General features: G+C 43.4%; 1 protein-coding gene across 2 annotated transcripts in view; it reads left to right on the top strand.

Moving 5' to 3' along the window:
• Positions 1-23,460, top strand: part of LOC139759600 (very long chain fatty acid elongase 6-like) — a 37,368-nt gene that overhangs the window by 1,052 nt on the left and 12,856 nt on the right. Inside the window, exon 1 of one of the 2 annotated variants that reach the window (XM_071681909.1) lies at positions 15,790-16,312. The exons of the other annotated variant lie outside the window; for it this stretch is intronic. Coding sequence (XP_071538010.1) covers positions 15,996-16,312 — 317 coding nt within the window. The 5' untranslated portion in view covers positions 15,790-15,995. Of the gene's footprint in view, positions 1-15,789; positions 16,313-23,460 lie in introns of those variants that run through there. 2 annotated transcript variants of the gene reach the window in all.

Below are 23,460 nucleotides of genomic sequence, written 5' to 3'. Positions count from 1 at the left end.
AACACGATGTGTTCCCAAGTGCACTTTCGTGTAATAATCACATCATCAGCAGAGACACAAGTGAGAAATATAAATCAGTTGATATACAACGAAGAGACGTAGCTAGGACGTCATTTGGTAAACATGCGATTGTCCAAGACAGACTTTCTGTAGAAAATGAAAATGATGGTATGTTACCATTTTTAGATTGGATGATCCATAGGCAAGGAAACAAGTTTAAGTTTAGCATATACAGAAAACCTACCAATGTATGCTCATACATCCATTATTACTCATCTCAACATGACAGTTAGATTTTAACTATCATCATTTCAATCTGTGTTCCTTAGGGCATTACGTATTTGCAGTCCACAGTATATTGATGATGAGTTTGGAAAGATATATTCTATTGGATCTAAGTTAAAGCACCGTAGACCTTTCACTGATTAATCCCTTTAGTTAGCAAAGAAATCATTATACAGAGTTGAGCCCAAATCTCTCATTGACACCAAGAATCTTTTAGTTCTCCCTTTTAATAAGAATTTTACTTTACTTCCCATGTTGCTTAAATCCTTTAAGGTAAATGTTGCCTTCAGCATGGATAATGCTATAAAGAATATCTCAATCAGGAACTCGCCGGAAAATTCTCCTGGGTGCATCTATAAAGAGCCATGTAGAAATTGTGATAAGTTTTATGTTGGGCAGATTGGTGAGGATCTTTGTTAGACTTAAGCAACATAAATATAGTATTAGAAAGGGACAAGAATTAAATGCCTTGTTTAATCACGTTAAAAACTGTGATCATTGTATTGACTGGAGTAATGCCAGCTCAGTACCACGAGAAACATCATTGAATCTTCTATTATTAAATGCACAAAGAATTATAATCTTAATATTAGTTATGGTCTATATGAATTGAATAACTTTATTGTTGATAAAGTTTATAAAAATTCACCTTGTCCACATAATAGTTTGATACACTCGTTCTCTGTCTTGGACAATCGCATGTTTACCAAATGGCGTCCTTGCTACGTCTCTTCGTTGTATATCAATTGACTTATATTTCTCTCTTGTGTATCCCATGATGTGATTATTACACAAAAGTACACTTGGAAACTTCTCGTGTTTCATTTGAACTATAAACAGATCATGATATCGGATACAGCCCACGGCAGAGTGTTATTTATGCAAACTGGACAGTTGATATTTGACGGGATGTCCTCTTTTATACTAGTTGCTTGATAAGCTGCTCTTGTCTCGTCCAAGAGCCAGTTAGACCTCACATCCTCCATAGCCGGCAGGTGGAACCTGACTGCGCATAATCAGGGAAGCATGCCTAGTTTTAACTACAGTAGGCTGCACTTCTTGCGTTATGACACACTGCGAGTGATTGAATTGCCGTATTGCCACAAACTGGTATATACTACCATACTGCCACAGTCAGGCTTATATTACTGTAATGCCACTATCGGGCATATATTATTGTATTGCCACTATCTGGCTTCTATTACCGTAATGCCACTATCAGGCATATATTATCGTATTGCCACTATCTGGCTTATATTACCGCATTGCAACAAACTGGCATATACTACAGTATTGCCACTATCTGGCTTACTTTAACGTATTGCCAATATCTGGTTTATATTACAGCATTGCCAACATCTTGCTTATATTACCGTATTGTCACTACCTGGCATATACTAACCTGTTACCGCCATCTGCCATATGTACCCAATACAATACAATTCTCCCTTTGTTTAAATCGGATAGTTACGATGTTTCTTCTGTTAATATTTGTTTTACTTTATGGTATTCCTAGCCGGTTATTACTAAGATTGTTCTTACTGTCTCCAATTAATTTTGGTTCGTGTGTGAGAATGGATACTTCCAGGTGACTGTTATACCGAGCATGTGTACTGAATAGATATCACTCAGGCTTATACAGTTTTGCAGTAGTTCGTATCTAAATTCATAATGTGGAAACACTACATCTTGCACACTGGTAATCTCATCGGAAAGTCCTTGCAACTAGTCAACCGCAAATAAAGAAAGCGTAATGTAAACAGAGCGAGGAGTGAGTGAGGGAGGGAGGGAGGTTCGTGGGCCTTTACAACCCACTTGCTCTGCAGGTAGAGCTGGTTCAGCGAAAGTATGTTTATTATGAAAAATGTAAGGTATGCGACGGTAGCCTAGCCACTTCAGTATTGATATTTACTTCACGCTACACACTTGCAGGAAATCTTAATGCATTGATTTGATGTTGATACCATTTTGAATATATTCATTTATTGACATGATTATGGATTTTATGAGTATTACTCTTTTACAAAATTTATTTACCTGCAACTTTGCTCTTTAATGATTCACTTATTTCCGTTTTATAAGAGTCGATGTCTTAGGTTTGTCCTGTCTCAGATTCTTTACAATAACGAAACATTTGATATTCTTGTGAAAAGTTTCCTCGATGTAATGCATATGCTGAGCTAACTTTCACACCTATGTAAATGAATTTAGGAAACACTGAAATGCATATAGTTATACGTTCAAAAAGAAGGAAACTTGCGGTCATTGGCTGATGAATAAAGTAATACGAATGCAAGATTGAGGTATAGTTCTCATAAGACAGTCAGGTTATAACCATAATGTGTGTATATACATTCAAGACCAAGTTTGGCACATGCTCTTGACAATGACTACCCATTCTCTGGTGTACCACCACTGGCACAGGTCGGGTGTGTGTGCTTGGGGTACGAAGTATTTATCAAGCCTATTGATCGCTCTATAGTACAGCTTTCAACCACTGTACTTAGCAGATTGTTCCATAGGTTAACATTCCTGTTGAAGTACTTGCCTTATTCGAGGCTGATCGTTTGCCCACGAGTTTTTATCCATTACTGCGAATTAAATCACGAATCAAGTCATGGATAACTTGCTTGTTCAAGATTATTAAAGCCTATGATCTTTTTCAATACTTGTATTAGATCACCTCTTAACTTTCTCCTTTCTAAGCTAAATAGATTCTAGTCGTTTGATCTCATCTCGTAGGATTTGTTAACCAATTTCCTACCCGCTTTAGTACAACCGAAATCATTGCCATGTGACTTAATCTGTCTTTAATGCGGAACCTTATCGAAAGCCTTTTGAATCCCTTTTTGTTCCTTAAAGGTAGGCGACACGGGTTAATCGGTGTTGATAAGTACAGCATCTTGGAATATGCGACATCAGTGGTTGGAACGATGCCACAATTTACCACTACCTTATACTGATTGGTTGAAATAATCACTCAGTACCGGAGGGTGACAGATTATGATGAAGCCTAATTTTGAACCTTTGTTACTCTGAATATGTTCAGGAAGTTTATTCTACGCGTCTGTAATGCAATTGGTAAAGATTTATTTCGAGGATCATTGTACCTGGTGATGGTATAGTGCATCATGGTATCTGGTGATAATGGTATAGTATATCGTGGTATCTGGTGATTATAGTATAGTGTATCGTGGTACCTGGTGGTGATGATATAATGCATCATGTTATGATGTGGCGGTGGTATAGTAAATCATTGTGGCCTGGGCCATCAGCACCAAAGATAGATCCACCTGAAGGAAAAAATTCTTGTGAAAGTCCAGAGAAAGTTGGTGGTGTGGGTAGATGGTAAGGAGAGAGGGGAAGGGGGAGCTCAAGGAAAATATGCTTTAAGTGGTGTGTTGCAGGAAGGTGGATGTATGGTAGCTCTACCATACACTGAGGCTCACAACTCCACCACTGCTGTATGTTGGCCAGGGTTGGCAGGTGGCCCACCCCTACTGTATGTTGGCTTGGGGTGGCATATGGCTCACCACTACTGTGTGTTGACCAGGGTGGTCTGGGGAAGAGGAAGGACGTGGTGAAAGCCTTAAAAAGGCGTTTGGGGTGGATGGTACTGCTGTTGAATTAAGAAAGGGGGTGACTGTGTAGTTGATTGGTTAGTTTGGGTTTTCAGTGTATGTATGTATCATGGTGAGGTGCCTGAGGACTGGTGGAATGCATGTATAGTGCCACTGTATAAAGGCAAGGGGGGGGGGGGATGAAGGGGAGTGTTCAAATTACAGATGTATAAATTTGCTGAGTGTATCTGTTAACATGTATGGTAGGGTAGTGATTGAGAGAATGGAGGCATGTACAGAGCATCAGATTGGGGAGGAGCAGTGCGGTCTCAAAAGTTGTAGAGGATGTGTTGATCAGGCGTTTGCGTTGAAGGATGTATGTGAGAAATGCTTAGAGAAACTGATGGATTTGTAAGTGATATTTATGAATCTGGAGAAAGTATAAGATAAGGTTGATAAAGATGCCTCGTGGAAGGTCTTAAGAATATACGGTGTTGGAGGAAAGTTGCTAGAAGTAGTGAAAAGTTTTTATCAGGGGTGTAAGGTAAGTGTACGAGTAAGAAGAGAGCAGTGGTGTATGATGTCGCCATGGTTATTTAATTTGTTTACGGATGGGGTGTTGAGGAAGGTAAATGCGTGAGTCTTGGAGAGAGGGGCGAGCTTGCAATCTGTGGGGGATGAGAGGGGAGGGCTGGAAAGTGAGTCAGTTGTTGATTGTTGATGATACCTCGCTGGCGGCAGATTTAAATGTGAAAGTGCATAAGTTAGTAACTGAGTTTAGGAGGATGTGTGAAAGGAGGAAGTTAAGAGTAAATGTGAATATAAACAAGGTTATTAGGTTTAGGTGGGTTGAGGGACATGTTGTGGGGTGCGAGTGTGAATGGAGGATAATTAGAGAAGGTGAAGTGTTGTGGATATCTGGGAGTGGTCATGTCAGTGAATGGAACCATGGAAGCGGAAGTGAGTCATAGGTTCTGGGAGCGATGAAAAATGTGTGGAAAGAGAAATCGATATCTGGGGGGAAGGGAACAAAAAACGGGTATACTGGGAAGTGTAGTAGTCACAACATTTTGAAATGGCTGCGAGGCATGTGCCATAGGTAAGACTGTACGGAGGAGGGCGAGTGTGCTGGAAACGAAATGATTGAGGACACTATGTGGTTTGAGGTGGTTTGATGGAGTAGGTAATGAAAGGGTAAGAAAAAGGTGTTATAAAAAAAAAGTGATAGAGAGGAGTGCATGTGGGGAGGTAGAGGGCGTGCAAGAATTTAGTGGGCGTGCGAAGACATAAGGGACGTGTGGGGACATAGAGGGCGTGCGGGGAAACGGAAGGCGTGCCATAAAGCTCTCCACCTGAGTACCAGGTGATAAGCGGGAGCGCTTGCATCATACATCTTATCTGGCGACACATTGGCTTGCCACCTTATCTGTAGGGCGTCACCGTAGCCGGCCAACCCTCCCTCGTCACCACCGCTGCTGACGTCCTCCTGGCGAAGGGCATCTTGCACAGTCTGTCCTTTTCCAGGTTATTCCAAGCTAAGCTGTCCCTCTCTAGAATATCTATGACCAGGTTGTTGTCCCAGGCAAGGCCGTCCTGTTTAGAATGTCCCTGTCTAGGTTGTACCTTGCACTGCGACCCGGCCTTATACTGCGACCCGGCCTTATACTGCGACCCAGCCTTACACTGCGACCCAGCCTAATACTGCGACCCAGCCTAATACTGCGACCCAGCCTAATACTGCGACCCAGCTTTACACTGTGACCCGGCCTTGCACTGGAATAACATACATACGATACCAGAATTTACCGTCGCCGTTGATGAAGTACTAACTCGATATATAAGTTTAAGATTAATGTGTCCAGGGTCATGATCATTTCTCTCCACCACGAGTAATTATATCCGTCGAGCATGAAGCTACCAAACCGTTAACCTTTTTCTTCAATACTTGTTCGCTATTTCCCGCATGAGCAAGGAAGCGCACAGAACAGATGAGTGAGCCTTAGGGGAATAAATATTCTCATTAGGTTCTTTCCTCTTGTTTCACAATTTTGGAGAGAAATAAAAGAGGGGGAAGGATTTCCAGCCCCTTGCTCACCACCGTCTTAATCGCCCTCTACGACCCACAGGAAATACGTGGTCAGTATACTTTCTCCTGAGATAAAACCGTTGACATATATGTTCAGTGGATCCCACCAGGATGGAATAGTACCGCAGGACTGGCAGATAGGGGTGAACCCTGTAGTCAGGGAGGTAAGCTGTAAAATACCTGGCACTTGATTACTGTCCTGTTCTCCTGGCGTCAGTTACATGCAAACTTCTGAAGTCGGTTACTAGAGCTCTTATACCTTACTTTGAGTAACACAGTTTGGTGAATAATAGCACATAGGAGGCACAGATCATGTAATACAAACCTCCGTGGATTTTGTCAGATTATTCAATACCCACGAGATTAAAACAATGTACATCATATTTCTAGACTATCAAAAAGCATTCGACAAAGTTCCCTAATATAAGTTTTGCTTAAGATCAGGGTTTTGGGGATTAGTGGTTCCATAGGAAACTGGACAGAAGGTTGGTTACGTAATAATGAACAGATTGTAACGAATTATGAATTATTTAATGTAGGGGTAAATAACTTGTCAAACCTTTCATTTGATACAAAGATCGGCAATGCCATATTAATTTAATGAAAAAAAGTAAGATTACAAGAGGATCTAGATAAAATAGCTGAATTGTTTAGAAACTGGCAAATGCCATTTAACATTCATAAATGTCGGCTGTTGCTGACATTCGATTTTGAACTGACTGGTCACAAGATAAAGGTACATCCCTTATGACGAAGCTGCAAAGGAAGGACATAAGATGTTTGGATTTATTAGCAAAAATTGAATACAAAGAACAAGGATGTAATGTTGCCACTCAAGTGCAGTTAGACCCTATCCTCTGGGTCGCCCTTAACCCAAGTAAGGTATTTTTGAGTTAGAAGTAGTGGAGCGAAGACTAACTTATGTAATGCCTTCCTTAGCAAGCCATATGAGGACAAATGGCGAGATTTTAATTGTTCTCTGTAAGCAAGATTCGGCTCCGAGGGAAGTTAATAGAAGGTTTTAAAACATATAAATGATTCGACAATGTCGACATAGAAAACTTTTATCACCATTGTTACCAACGAGGGAAAATGGACCAAAACCTGAGGTCAGAGAGTACAGGTGGACTGCACAAAGTATCTCTCTACCAACAACATTATCTAAGCGTGTTATAAGCTCCCAGATCATGTTGCTCAGAAAAACACCATGTTCAAAATTAGGTTTGATCATCGCCTGTCACTCTCCGGCACTGAACATGTCCTTTAACCAATCCTCATAACGTAGTGGTATATTATGTCACCTTCTCAACCACTGATCTCGCCATGGTCTTGTTTGTGGTAACGTGGCGAGGCTGGAGCTCATGGTTTACTGTCTCTGTATAACAAAATTTGAAAAGGTGCATCGTCTGATTTCTGAATTTCCAACAAGAATTTCCCTCAGGCATATTTGTACTGCAGATTTCCTCTACCTGTTTCACGCACGGCGTGTGTCCGGAGGGAGTGGAGAGAGAGTCTTTGCTTAATCTTTTCCTTCTTCAGGTTTTAAAGCGACTGAGTCTTTTACGATAACGTTAAGGTCAGACCACCTTCCTTGGATCTTGGTTCTGTGTGATTTGTGTTTCTATGTAACTCTTTATGTTACATCTATTTTGAAGGCTCACAGTTTTAAAGTTATTTCGTAAAACTATTACTTCTTGAGTCATTCATATGTAGATCTTCCTTTAATTGAAACTTGGGAGGGTAACTTGTGACCCATGCAAAAAAGTGGCTCAGACCTGATGATTGGTCGTCTGCATGATGTTGTACTGATCACCTCGCCTCGGAGTTCGGTTATGACGGATCATCCTCTCTACCTGACCTTCTTGACGCATTATCTAGGTCACTTAGGACGAGTGGAAGGAAGCCTTCAGTATTGTGTCTTCCTTGTCTTGTATACTCTCTAAAATTTAAAGAGTCGGGAGTGATGCAGCCTACAGTGGAGCTGGACAGATACTGTGTACGTGAAAGGGAGATTTAAAGAAGGCGAGGAAGGAGGAGAAAGGTGCTTGGGTTCTTGGCTAGGAATAATTTACATACTTCTGAGGGGAAGCAGGAATCCTGGGTGTGGTAGTGGTACAAACGACTGCTGGCTGACATGGGAAGCATGGTAGGGGTTTCTGGGTTGAGGAGTCCCAGGGGAACACAGTACAGGGTAAACCTGAGCACGAGTTTGGGACAGTCTTGTTGCTTATCTCCGGGCAGTCACGTTTCTCCTATGGAGTTGGCAGCTTTTATCAGTATGTTGGGGCTGAGGGCCGGCCGGGGCGGTCGTGGACGAGAGAATGGATAGGTTACTGACGTAGATGGACAGTGGTAAAGGCTCAACTGGGACATTTTTACGTCTTTAGATGGGTTGTTTTGGCTCCAGCCTTAAGCCCTTGGGGGGGTAGTATGGGTTTACGGCAGAGGTGATGGCGATGTTACATATGTTCTAGGTTAACAAACGTTGTGTCGGGGGTTCTAGTCTTCTGGTTGGGGGTATGGATATTGTCAGGCAGACAGGGATCTTGAGGTAGTTGTGGAGGGTGTGTGAAGCTGGTAACACTGCTCCGATCAATACAAGACCTTATCGCGTGCTGAGCTTAGCCTGGCTCGGGGTTAGCCTGGCTTGGGGTTAGACTGGCTCGGGGTTAGACTGGCTCGGGGTTATCCTGGCTCGGGGTTAGACTGGCTCGGGGTTATCCTGGCTCGGGGTTATCCTGGCTCGGGGTTATCCTGGCTCGGGGTTAGACTGGCTTCGAGGTTAGCCTGGCTCGGGGTTAGCCTGGCTTGGGGTTATCCTGGCTCGGGGTTATCCTGGCTCGGGGTTAGACTGGCTTGGGGTTAGACTGGCTCGGGGTTAGCCTGGCTCGGGGTTAGCCTGGCTCGGGGTTAGCCTGGCTCGGGGTTATCCTGGCTCGGGGTTAGACTGGCTCGGGGTTAGACTGGCTCGGGGTTAGCCTGGCTCGGGGTTAGCCTGGCTTGGGGTTATCCTGGCTCGGGGTTATCCTGGCTCGGGGTTAGACTGGCTTGGGGTTAGACTGGCTCGGGGTTAGCCTGGCTCGGGGTTAGCCTGGCTCGGGGTTAGCCTGGCTCGGGGTTAGCCTGGCTCGAGGTTAGCCTGGCTCGGGGTTAGACCGGCTCGGTTGCCGGCTCGGGTTAGCTGGCTCGGGGTAGATTGGGATTGACTGGCTCGGGTTGCTGTCGGGTTACCGCTCGGGTTAGACGTCGGGTTAGATGCTGAGGTTAGCTGGCTAGGGTTAGCTGGCTCGGTTAGACCTGTGAAGACCCCGGGTTAGACTGGCTTCGAGGTTAGCCTGGCTTAGGGTTAGCCTGGCACATACAACAGTCATGACCCACACACCCGCCACCTCCTCCATTTAGCCCAAATTCCGCTGTACATGCAATGTGGAAATTGATTTATGGCACTTGTGTCGACCCCACGGCTGAGTCAATGATACAGGAACTCCCAGACTTAAACCCCGTCGCTGGGGTGATGATGGGGCACTCCTCCCCCGTCGCTGGGGTGATGATGGGGGGGGGCACTTCCTGGCCGAAGCGGGGGTCACGTTACACTTCCTGGCTGAAGTGGAGGAGCCTAGATGCAAGTCGAGAGCACTTCAGTGATAGCATGAGTGTGAGGGGTACCTGGCTGTGGGGAGGTGGAGGCCAGTATAGAGCAGACAGTGGGTGACAGGCCATGGGGCATAATTGGTATATCCAGTACATAATACAGGACAGTAAGTGGTACAGACTGTAACATAAATGTGATACGAAAAGTTAAATGAATGATGGCATTAGTATAGTACACGTCAGTTGAATACAGGACGTACATAAATAGTTGATGATAACATGTCGTGAAGTTGTGTGTGCCACACTTGGTACGGTGGCGCCACAGAGGAAGACCACAAGGGTCAGCTGGTGAGACCTCGACCACACTTGGTACGGTGGCGCCACAGAGAAAGACCACAAGGGTCAGCTGGTGAGACCTCGACCACACTTGGTACGGTGGCGCCACAGAGGAAGACCACAAGGGTCAGCTGGTGAGACCTCGACCAGCCAGCCTAGACTTGAGGCGCGTCACCTCAGACCGGGGCAACCATCACTGTCGTTATGGTCGATCGTCTTACGGACACCCAACGCTGACATTATCTTTACTGACACACGTATATAGCTGGAGGAGGACCGCTACCCTTCCCTCCGCAGCTTTTGCGGGACAGATCAATATAGTTAGCGGCGCCAACCACCGCTAGAGTTAGCGTCCCCACAAGCGCTACACACCTGAACCCACAACTTCCCACAGAAGACCGGATAGTCCAGATCCTGCCGGTGTCGGGGGCCGGATAGTCCGGTTGCTGCCAGTGCCGGGGGCCGGATAGTCCAGGTCCTGCCGGTGCCAGGGGCCAGATAGTCCAGGTCCTGCCAGTGCCGGGGGCCAGATAGTCCAGGTCCTGCCGGTGCCGGGGGCCAGATAGTCCAGGTCCTGCCAGTGCCGGGGGCCAGATAGTCCAGGTCCTGCCAGTGCCGGGGGCCGGATAGTCCAGGTCCTGCCGGTGCCGGGGGCCAGATAGTCCAGGTCTGCCAGTGCCGGGGGCCGAATAGTCCAGGTCCTGCCAGTGCCGGGGGCCGGATAGTCCAGGTCCTGCCAGTGCCGGGGGCCGGATAGTCCAGGTCTGCCAGTGCCGGGGGCCGGATAGTCCAGGTCCTGCTGGTGATGGGCGCCGGATAGTCCAGGTCCTGCCGGTGATGGGGGCCGGATAGTCCGGTTGTTGCCAGTGCCGGGGGCCGGATAGTCCAGGTCCTGCCAGTGCCGGGGGCCAGATAGTCCAGGTCCTGCCAGTGCCGGGGGCCGGATAGTCCAGGTCCTGCCAGTGCCGGGGGCCGGATAGTCCAGGTCCTGCCAGTGCCGGGGGCCGGATAGTCCAGGTCCTGCTGGTGTCGGGGGCCGGATAGTCCGGTTGTTGCCAGTGCCGGGGGCCGGATAGTCCAGGTCCTGCTGGTGTCGGGGGCCGGATAGTCCGGTTGTTGCCAGTGCCGGGGGCCGGATAGTCCAGGTCCTGCCGGTGCCTGATAGTCCGGTTGCTGCCGGTGCCGGGGGTCTGATGGTCCGGTTGCTGGAGGGTTGGATGGTCCGAGCCCTGCTGGGGGGGGGGGGGGGGGGTTCAAAGTCGAACAGTAGAGTAGCTCTCATGGTTCCCGGGTCTGTGTTTCCCGTGGTTCCTGGGTCTGTGGTACTCCGTGTGCCGCTGGTATTGGGAGGCGGCAATGTAGAGGTAGCCGATAAGACACCTGAGAAATGCTTATCATAATCGCGCACATTGAAGATAACATGAAAACTGAAGAGTATGAGGGAAAAAAATTTAACGAGGTGGTCCAGTGTTTGTGGAGGATGGTCTTAGGTGAAAGGCTTGTAACGAGAGAGAGAGAGAGAGAGAGAGAGAGAGAGAGAGAGAGAGAGAGAGAGAGAGAGAGAGAGAGAGAGAGAGGAAACGAGGGAAGAAAATTATTTCCAGTTTTTGTTGTTCGAGAAAAATCCTTGTGCGGAGGGTCAACTTGGAAACTGAGAATCAGCGTTGGTCCTGTAGATCACAGCGTTGTTGGTCCTGTAGATCACAGCGTTGTTCGTCCTGTAGATCACAGCGTTGGTCCTGTAGATCACAGCGTTGGCCCTGTAGATCACAGCGTTCGTACTAAAGAATTTTGCCATCGAAGATGTATGGAGGACTGAGTTAATGGACGTCAGTTTTCCTCGCTGAAGGTCAGGTCAGGTCATGTGTGGGGGCCAACCCCATTGTGTAGGTGATGGCTGTCTGCGCCCACTTTCGTCTGCAACTGAGTTCCGTAAGGGGTGAGCAATGGGCCCTTGTGGTCCACGTAGGCCAGGGTGCTTCCTCTTCCTCCTCCTCCTCCTCCGTTTTGTCGTCCATTACGGACGTCGCCCAAACAGGAAGGGAAGCAGAGGTCATTGAGCGGTCTGCGCCAGACCACAGTTAACTTGCAATATCGTTCATCTGGAGGTGACATGCCGTGGATGCGAAATAGAGTAAAAAAAAAAAAAAATGGATTTCTTGAGTCACCTTGAGCGTTTCCATACCCGAGAGAGTGAACGACTCTAAAATGAAGGTCGGGTCTCCATGCCTCGTCAGTAAGGCTGGTTAATCCCTCTCATCCCTACATAGAGTATATGGTCTTCCTTAAACTCGCAGAGATGGATATCTACTCAGACCAATTATCTCCTCTGATAATTCTTTTGGTTATAAATTATCCGAATTGTTAGCTGAACAGCAACATTCGAAGAAAAATTTCATCGCATGTTATTAATAGCTTGGATTTTGTAAACATGGCTAAGAACATTAATTTGCCTAAACATGAAACTCGCTAGTTTTGATGTGAATTCCCTTTTCACGGAAGTCCCCACTGATGAAACCAGCAAATATCTTAGGAGGAAATTACCTGTCTTCCCTTACCCCTACCCATAAAAACTTGCATATGGGGCTTTGTTTCCAGTAATGTTTTCCAAGACGATGAAGGTAATTTTCATAAACGGAAATTTGGCCTTGCCATGGGAAATCCCTTAGTCCTATCCTGGGTAATTTATTCATGGAAAAGGATCATATCTAAATGTGTAGTGTTGCCCTATTATCCTAACTTAGCTAATGTAAGGCAGGTACTAAAAAAAAAGTGCTTTCTGTTGTATTCCAGTACAAAAAAAAAAAAAAAAAATCAGGAAGACCTTAATTACAAGTAGGCCAAAATTATTTGAAATTTGGGAGTGTTTACGCAGTCGAATGCAAATCATGTCAAGATGTATACATTGGCCAGACCAGTAAAACTAACTGAGAGGTGCTATTGGCGCCGTCATTCAGTACGCAGGGATGACAACAAAAATGCGATCGCTAAACACTGTCATGAAAACGATTATCCTGTAGACCTTAACAATCCAGTCACATTGTACCCCTCCTCTGATTATCCTACCCGTAACGTCATTGTTTTAATCACTAATACTAAAAACTTTAATTTGTCCCCAGGTAACGTTAAAGCGAATCCTATTATCAGCCATATCATTAGTTAAAGAATTATCAAGAAACGATAGAATATGAAAAATAGTCGAACACATCTTGTTACCTAGGCCAACCCTCTCACAAATCCTCCTTAACCAAGTGGCAACCCCTCCACACCCCATTTCCGTTTAACGGTCACGCCAGAGTGTAGTCGAGAATGGCAGAGACGAAATTTTTGTGGTGGTCTTGGGATTAAAAAACTTATCGTTTCTTTGCACCTGATGACCTGATGAGGCAGATATATATATATATATATATATATATATATATATATATATATATATATATATATATATATATATAACGGTAAAACTGTTCGGGATAAGAAATGGCAGGAATCGATAAGGCGCAAACCTGGAGCATTTTTCATTAATTCTTCATCCTTCTTTCCGGTTCCATGCATCATACTGTTCCTCTGCCCGCAGGAAAGTACATGTATTTTGAATTCTACTTATGAATATTATCCACAATGTGAATAAGCTGCATTGTTTTGCTGAGAAATGAATGTTATCAACGGAAATTGTAAATTTCATCCAAAAAGGACGATCTTTACACATTTCACTCAATCAGTGTTCTGTGATAACGTGTTCGTAATGATAACGTAAGTGTGCACTACGGAGAGTTCCACACTTGTGTTCTCCCACCCGCAACCTTCTTGAACAAATATATATATATATATATATATATATATATATATATATATATATATATATAATTTTTTTCAAACTATTCGCCATTTCCTGCGTTAGCAAGGTAGCGTTAAGAACAGAGGACTGGGCCTCTGAGGGAATATCCTCACCTGGCCCCCTTCTCTGTTCCTTCTTTTGGAAAATTAAAAAAACAAAAAAAAAAAGAGGGGAGGATTTCCAGCCCCCCCGCTCACTCCCCTTTTAGTCGCCTTCTACGACACGCAGGGAATACGTGGGAAGTATTCTTTCTCCCCTATCCTATATATATATATATATATATATATATATATATATATATTATTTCTTTTTTATCTGCGTGGTATCTATGTCTCCAAACCAATGCTTTCCTGTTTCCTGATCAAATCTAGAACCCATTGTTTGCTGTCGTGACTTGTGTTGTGGGCGGGAAGTGAGCACTTTGGTTTGCATGTTGGTCCTCTTCACACTCGCCACTCTCTCTCTCAAATGGCCATCCAATTTGAACTTGAAACTTTCAATAGATTTTATATTATTTGGCCATTTATCTTACACAAGAGTTCCCGTACGTTTCCTCTATCCTTATCAAATCTAAATCTAAATTTAAAACCGATGTTGAAAGTCGTTTCTTCTGGATATTTTATATTGATATCACCTTTACTTTGCGTCTCATTTACTTGTGTTTGTGGATCATATTCCACCATACTCGACCCCTTTATAGGAAAAACAAACTGCACAACGTAATCAAAGTAAGGTCTCGCTGAAGGTGGCTAGCCCGCTCCCTACCACCAGTCATGGCACTAGATCCGTGGCTGGCCCGCTTCCCACCACCAGGGTCATGGCACTAGAACCGTGGCTGGCCCGCTCCCCACCACCAGGGTCATGGCACTAGAACCATGGCTGGCCCACTTCCCACCACAACACTGGCTTGTGGAGCAGGTCAGCTACTAGGCCAGTACTAAGGCCCTTGTGGTAAAAAGCTGGTCAGCTTCTGAACCACTACCATGGCCCTCCCTCATGGTGGAAAGAAGGCCAGCTGCCGAGGCAGTAGCATGGCCCTAGTGATGGGGAGCGGACCAGTTTCCGCTCTGGGTAATGATATGTAGTAAATTCTTAGCTGGGGTTGGCTGGTTCCAGCGGAAATGTGGATCCAGATTAAGTGTGGCGAAGTGAAAGACTGTAACCATTTTTTTTTTTTTCAGTGGCTTAACGCCAAAAATTTTAAAATTTTGCACGAATTCCTTTTGTAACTGCATATGAAGTTTATTCATTGTTTTTGTTCATAATTATCAATACAGTTTGAGGTAGTATGGGCCAAGTCAATCTTAGCGTAGTATCCCATGTGAAACGTTCATTCTTTATGATTCCCTGCTAACTACAACAGGTTGCAGTTGGCCTTGAGATGGAAGTCATCATTTCCGTGGATAAACTAAAATAATCTCTTTACGTGATGCTGAGACAAGAGCAACATTTTCCTTAGAATATGAGTTAATTTCTTATCCTAAGTTTATTCTAAATTTGTTATAGTTATCAAAATGAATGGTATTAGGTACCTTTTTATAAATACGAGGATAGGAAGCTGAAGGATGACATTCTAAAAAAGTTCTGCCATATATATATATATATATATATATATATATATATATATATATATATATATATATATATATATATATATATTCCAGCACGAATGAAAAATGGATGAGTTTCCAACAAGCTTACCTTGGCCTACCTTTCATCCTTACATCGCGTGATCACAAGGTTCACAGGCTTGATGAGTAGGTTTAATTTCGCTCACTTTATTATAGAAATACATTTATTGTCATCAAAATCTTTACTGTAGGACATGTACGGATAAAGAGAAAATAATAATAGCCTTATGGCAGTCGCCTTTCCCGCCCCACCCTCGGGAATGTGTTCTTACTCGCCATTCACTAAATCAATAGTACTGGAACCTGTTCTTTATTGTCAATGTATGGGATGCTGAGCTTAGTAAAATGCTTGAAACAGATCCAAGTAGAAAATATATATGCTGACTAAAAATGAAAATCAAATAAATTTCATGGAGTAAAGTACAATAAAGGCAGCGCGTCCTTTAAAAGTCTGGCAGCGGTGGTGAACAGCGGTGAGTTCCCGGCTAGCCATCGTCTGCTACAGTTGTCAGCAGCGGCACACGGCGAGGAAGGACTAGTGCCGAGCTGCTCTAAACAGTGACCAAGGTTACTCTGATAATTTATTCTCCGCGACGTTGATCTTGCAACAGGTCGGTACTAGGATATCCCCCGTGTGTCGCAGTTGACCAAGCGAACCGGCGTCCACCATGGAATCTGTAACAATGCCCAATTACTCGTACGTATTCAAGTTCGAGGAGGACTTCGACACTCTGGAAAAACGGCGATGGATGAAGGAAAACTGGATGATGTGTTTTTATTACATCGGAGCTTACATGATCGTCATCTATGGTGGACAGCTCTATATGCAGACGCGGTCAAGATTCGAGCTCCGGTTACCACTCTTCATGTGGAACGTATTCCTGGCCATGTTCTCCGTGTGGGGAGCCTACCGCAGCGCACCGGAACTTCTCTATGTTCTCAACAAATACGGTTTCCGCTACTCCGTGTGTATCCCTGGACCCAGGTAACTATGCTACGACTTTTAGAAGCTTAAGGAGTGTGAACCGTACGAGTTTGTGGTCAGAGGCATGAATGATTCATAATTGTTATCCGGATCTGCATCAGATACGTTTTCGTTTCTTTGCTGACGACTTTCTCATCCTGAATAAAAATGATCTTAGATGATGATTGTTCGTATAGACATCTCTATTGAGCTAGGCTCCTCGACTGTAGTGTATAAAGCTTCATATTGATTTCGCACTGAGCATTTTTTTTTTCAAGAACACGAGGCTAACCATTTGAAATGATTGATTTATAGGAAAACCGTTTTCTAAGTAGCAATCTTATAGAGCGAGAAAGTTTTATCAAATTTTTTCTGTAAGAGGATTGGAGATGATTTTGTGCCGATGGCTGCCACTCTTCGAGGGTGAGTTAAGGTTCAAGTTATCAGAGGACCTTCAGACTAGACCTGATGAGAACTCTTGCATTAGGCTACATGGAAGTAAGAGGTCACCATCCAGCTTGCACACCTGCATGATACCCGACAACCGTCGTATATAAGGTGTTCTTACAAACAGCACTGCATGACAGAAGGGAAGTTATCATCTTGCAGTATACAGAATTTTGCAAGAGCATCTCCAGCGTCTCGGGTCAAAGGCCAAACACCTGAACGTAGTCACTATTATTGATTCTAGCAGGTTTTTTTTTTTTGGTTTCAACTCGTTCTAGTTTAGATTGCATTTTTATGATATTCTTTATATCATAACTATTCTATGTTTAAATTTTGCTTATAGAACTCTGTGTAATGACTATCAATTATCCAGATACCTATTTTACGTGAAGTAAGATCTGATAGCTGTATTCACCACATACTGGCGGTTACTGGTCAACTATATTATAATTTTTTGATGAAGGTACTTGAAGAGATTACGTGACATGTAGAATCTGTTTAATACGTAATAAGTTGTGGGCACTATAGATGTGTAAGCCTTGTTTTTTGCTTCAGCCTCGCTATGATTCTTTTATTACTGTACATACATGACTGATATTTATTAGTGAAACGTATATATACCTCGGTTGTTATTTGTAGTTTGTGCTTGGAGATGGCTGTAAAAGTGACTGATGACCCATTTGTTTTGGAAACTTTGTACTAATTCTGATTCAGTTTCAGCTAGTCATGTGAATCTTAGGATCGTTAACGGGTAAGTGCTAATTTTACCCATGACGCTGTTTCCCGTGCCTTGCAGTTGATACTCCAATCTCTGGTCCGCTCCCTTCGTTAGTTTGCATGACACGTATTGAATACATTAGTTGCTGGTGTTTCTGACGTCAGGTAAGGCATGAATCAAAAGCTGGGTATTTTGGGTTGGTTGTTTGGTTGGTGGAGCCTCTGGTGTATTGGATCTCCAGTGGTTCAAGCCATCGCAGATTTGGGCATGCTTAAACATGCATCAAACACAGGTACAATGATTAGGTTTAAGGAAGATAGTTAATTTTTGTACAAAAACTGAAAATTTTAGTCCGTTGTGACAGGAATATTTGAGCTATCTAATACATGCGAAAAAAGATTATAGGAAAGGTATTACCGTATGATTATTTAAGTAAGTTCAAATCCAGGTTTCTTAACTGAACAAGCCACGAGCTTTACAGTTTTAGAACAAAAACATCTTCAGAATTCTGGGAATACGCAAAATATTTGTTGCAAACTTGGATCACTCCAAATTCTAGAAGACTTCCGGTTTATTCAAAAGACGTGAAAGTGTGCAAACAGCAGTCTTTACTGCTGTTGCACGGCAGAATTCGCCATGGGAGAACGCCGAGAAAGTTTAAAACCAAAAGCTGGTATTGAAGGATGAACTTAGAGGTAGATGAAAGCTACACTGACATATATAGTTTACTTATCTAATGCATCAAAGACCGTAAATAGTCTTTATTACTGTATGTTGCGGGGATGTGCAGGAGAATTATTCCATTTAGGAATATTGTACAAGTCTCAAGCTTATCATGGTATGAAGAAATTCTGGTAAATGTGGCCGATTGCGTCATCCGTTGTAGAACCCGACAAGATTACGAAATCATGCCACTTATTGACCTTAGTTTAATCCCACAAATGCTTGAGTTGACGCTTGTTGAAAAACTTGCTACCATACGGCAGGTAGCAAAGGTACAGACTAATGTGTAGCTAGATCCTAGGGACGATGACAATGCATCCAGCCTTCATTTGCCTTGTTATTCAAAGTGGCATGTCCACTGTTGCCATGCGATCAACGGTCATTTGAAATTTTCTGGTAAACATCCGCATTAGCGGTAACTGATGATTGGAAATATATCTTAAGACAAGACACCACATAATATAGATATGAACACGAAGGAAGGAATGGAAAATACCGGTATGTAGGCGGCGTGATCGTCCTATTCAGGGTGATGCGCGCGATAGCTTCACCTTGGCCTTGGCGGTAGATTCCAACAGGTGTTCATTATTCTTGATAGACTTTTTGAACATTACGGTGCGTGAATACTCTTCTCCTAATATACAGAAAATTTACCTGAATTTTCCTGGATATGTGTACGTGAAAACTTTTATTGAGCTTGTGATTCTTCAAATTATTTAAATACACAATCAAGTTACGTATGGCATTTGGGATGACGTAACATCACCAACGAACGCCCAGGTCCGCCATTGTTATGTAATGTTTGTTTTGTACACGGAAAATTTATTTTACATTAAATTTTGCCGCAATCTTTTGTATAGCAGCATGACGGAGAGGGTCATTAAGTTTACATAGCAAGGAGTAAAGAAATTTAAAACTCTTGGACGTCTTGTATTGTGAGGACCGATTTTTTCTGCCGTATTATTCAGAATCGCACGTTTGAAAGTTGACATTTATAGAATTTTGGCATTTTATTGTCAGAGTAGGAACGTTTGATACTTAGACATATGGGTTCAGTTATAAAACTAGTCAATGTTCTAGTTATATTGTGAATATTGAATATAGTATTGTATTATCTGCTGAGTTTTATCCCGACTTAGTAGTTCGATATCCTAGAATGTGGAATGTTATGTACTAACAGTATTATTCTAGCAGTAGGTATATATTCTAGCACGGTTATTATTGCAAACCGTACATAACAGCCTGAACTGGTATAACAGGTGTGGAGGACCTTATTCTGATTGACTAACATGTTTTTTTCCCTTGGTGTTTAATGAAAATTAACTGATGTAACTAGTTCCCTCAAGCTTGGATCACATTCATGTTGTGTCGGAAATTACATTGTCTTCCAGCTGAAATATATCTGTTATAGATTAGTTTTTTTTCTCATGCTTCATTTACTCATATTTTGCTGTTCTACATTCTCTCGATATTTCTTCACACAAATATCTTCCTAAAACCTATGTATATCTTCACCCTCGCCTCCGCAAGATAGTGCTCAGACATCCCAACAGCTGCCTTTTTCAGCACATTATATCCAAAACTCTCACTTTTATACACCTATCAAAATGATGGGTGTAATTCAGCTATTCCCGCTGACTATATCTCCTACTCGCGTACCTATACTTGAGTCTGTCCCTCTTTTTAAACCAGGTATTTTTGATCGCACAGCTCCGCAAGCTGTTCACGATTTCCAATCACAGTACCGAATACTCCATGCCCTTGAGTTATACCCCCAACAGCCACGTCACTCCCGTTCGCATTCAAATCATCCATCTTGCCTCTCATGATATATTTTTTCATGGCCAGGTGCATGAGCACTTAGAATACTTCCTTACACTAACACATGCCCACAACTCCTGCTTCAGGAGTAGCGCCTCTTGTCTTCCCACGAACGCCTGACGTTACTCTTAAGACATTTCCAAACCATTATTCTCCTTGAGCTTTGTCTCACTCAGAGCCTTTGGTTACATCCATGCACATTTAGACCCCATCTTGATCCTTCGAGGAGGATGAGCACTTCCTGCTTCGCTCCTTTTTGTCCCGCTCTTGCCTTCTATTGGCGCCCTTTACGACACGGAACACGGAGGTAGTCTTTCTCATATATATATATATATATATATATATATATATATATATATATATATATATATATATATATATATATGTGTGTGTGTGTGTGTGTGTTCGAATTTTTTAGTTGCTTCACATAATGTGGTATAGTCCACTGACAGCACTTCGTCCCCTGTATACAACATCGCTCCAATTCTTTCATATCTCGTATAAGCCTTTCAGCCTCTATCTTCACTCCATCCTTCCATCTCCAATTTGGTTAGAAACCTTTTTATCCCTCATGACAAAGTTATCCTCTTTATCAACCTTTCCTCTCAGTGTCTATTTATGTCTTTCGCTCTCAACCACATCCTTGTTACCACACTTTTTTTTCTTACCCCTTTTATTACTCGAACATACAACCTCTTACCACATACTGCCCTCAGACATTTCATTTCCATCACATCCACCGCCCTCCGCTCATTCTCATCTGTAGCTCATGTCTTTCATCCATTTAGTATCGCTGGGACTCCTGTACCTTTAAACATAATACCCCTTTTTCGCCCAAATAACGACCTCTCCACACATTCCCCGACACTCGCCGGACCTTCGCCCCTTTATCCACTCCATGACTCACGTCTGCTTCCATTGGAACCGACCCTTGTCTCCATGACCCTAGGGTTTATCTCCCCCCACCAACAGCCATGGAGACATCGGACACCCTTGCCGCGGGTCCACCTTCATGAGTAACCAACCACTCGCTCATATCTCAACCTTCTCGTACACACACCTCACACTCTTTTATAAAAACTACTCATAGCTTCTAGAAGTAGCTAGCCATCCATAGCATGTATTCGTAAGACCTCCACAAAACACGTACATATTCTCCGATAGCTAACGCCGGGTGTTTTAGTGTCTCCTGTTGATTTCACTGCCGTATATTCTCTCGTGTTCAGAATTGTTCATGATATACGGAATTTTCACTAGCTTGTTTTCGTGCTGCTACACCTTGTCTTTTCTCGACGATGAAACACTAGCCACACTCGTTAACCCGTGAACCTGGTAAAATATCCATGTTCGCACATGGAAACCAAAATCCAAGACAAGACTGTAAACCATTTGGTGGTTCATCTGGTTACGATGCGCGGCATGGTTTTCGATGCAATCTTTTATGACAGACTTGCTTGATTTCTTTTGTGAATAGGTAATAAGTCTGGTGAATGTGAAATGGTTGTTTCGATTTTCAGAATGCATTCGATAAAGTCGCACACGGATTTTATTAGTAAAAGTTGTTACATGGAAAATTAGGTGACTATATGTATTTTGTAAACAAATTAATGATCGAGTCAACTTAGAATGGACGTAACAAGTGGTGTACCACAGGGTTTAATCTCTGAACCGGTTCTCTGATATATTTTCATTACATAGAACAATAGGCCGTGTTGTAAGATGGGAAAAACCATGGACGACACAACTGGCAAGTAAAGCCACAACTGAAACAAACTGCAGCTGGAAACTGACTTATTTAAAGATTGGGCTCACAATTGGCTCATTTATTATACATATAAGTGCAAAGTCTGATTAATGATCATAATGAATGGAAAAGACAAAATGCATTATGAGTAAACTATATGAATAGATGAAGAGTCTCAAATATAATAAGCTTAAGTTGTGCTAAAGCTTAGTAAGTAGTAAAAAGGATTCGCAGAGCCTTGACACTGTAGAGCAGAGCCTAGAGCCTGAGGCTTTGCGTCCTTTTCACTACTTACTTGCTAAGTAGTAGAGTTTACAGGTAGGGTATTTCAACACAAGCTCAGAAGTCAACCATCGGTCTTTATAATTCACTGTTGCGTCCTCGCCTTAAATGTTTTGTTCATTTTTACTCGGCTTTACTGAAAAAAATACGATAATATATTCAGTCGTCTGGCCGTGGTTCTGGGTGATCGGTGAAGTGGACGTATGACCAGTGAGGTCATGGCTGATGGTACGGTGGTACGTTGGTCGAGCTGACGATAGTTGTTGGGGACTGGAGTTAGTGGAACAGTTGATGACGTCAGGGACGGCGGTTGGTGGAATGAGGAGTGACGTCAGGAAGCGGGCGGGGCGAGAGGTGGCGTGAGCGTCCGAGACCCTGGTACATGGAACCCATGGCGGCGGCACCAGACCTAACAGACAGCCTCAAGTGGGAGATTGCCTTCTAGAGACGTCATGTGATCACTTGATGGTCCACCAGCACATATCACATGAGCTTAACGTGTTCATGTCATTATCTTCTCATGTCTTGGAGATAATTTTTTTTACTAGGTATTGGCTATGTGGCCACTTTCCGTAGGTCGGACTGTCATAGAAAGCGTTGTAGTAAATGAATGACTCTCACTCTAATGAAAAAGTAAAAAAAATGCAGGAGAGTGAAACTGGACAGAACGAGAAAGTCGGCATATAAAGGTCAGCTAGACAAAAAGCTGGGAAGGTTGGCTGACGATGGTAGTAGTACATAGAGGCCACATACATAGATATCAGGTGATGGCTTGTCGTAATATCTGACACTTCCTCTTCTCACCAAAACTTTTGTATATACTAATTCCTCTTCTTACCAAAACTTTTATAAATACAAATGATTAATGAAATATAAAGTTTTATGGGAAAAAAGATACATCCAAAGACTGAAAAACGTAATTAGAAGATATTGGCTGGGGCAGGAATCAGGAGAGGGGGTGTTGAACAATGTTTACGCAATTACTACACCGTGTGCAAGTTGATGGTTGGGGTGGGGACTTGTCCTATACCCATGTGTAAAAGCTCGGGTGGGATCCATGTAGTTATGGTACCAGACTACACCTCGTTGTCGAGGGTTCTTCCCGAACTGTCACATGAGGTGCAGGTGATACTTGAAGCGGGTCTAGAGACTTGGTGTGTTGAGCGCCTCCTGAGGAGGAGCTTGCATGTCCTCCTCCAGTCACTTGTGTTGTGGTGAAGGAGGAATGCTAGGGTGGGTGGGGAAGATTTGGGTGAGTTTGCTGAGAAATCTGTAGGTATAAGATGATCATGACTCATGACGCAGGAAGTCAAATCTAAGAGGAATGTAGCCCGGGTTATTGATGTTGGCGCTGACCACATGTAGCGCGTGTCTGCATTAGGCCGGGATGATGATGCGGTGTGGTCTGCAGCAGCAGCAGTCGACATGGGTTGA

The sequence above is a fragment of the Panulirus ornatus genome, chromosome 33, assembly GCF_036320965.1.
Source record: "Panulirus ornatus isolate Po-2019 chromosome 33, ASM3632096v1, whole genome shotgun sequence".
NCBI lineage: Eukaryota > Metazoa > Arthropoda > Malacostraca > Decapoda > Palinuridae > Panulirus > Panulirus ornatus.
This window is presented reverse-complemented; position numbering and strand designations above follow the sequence as displayed.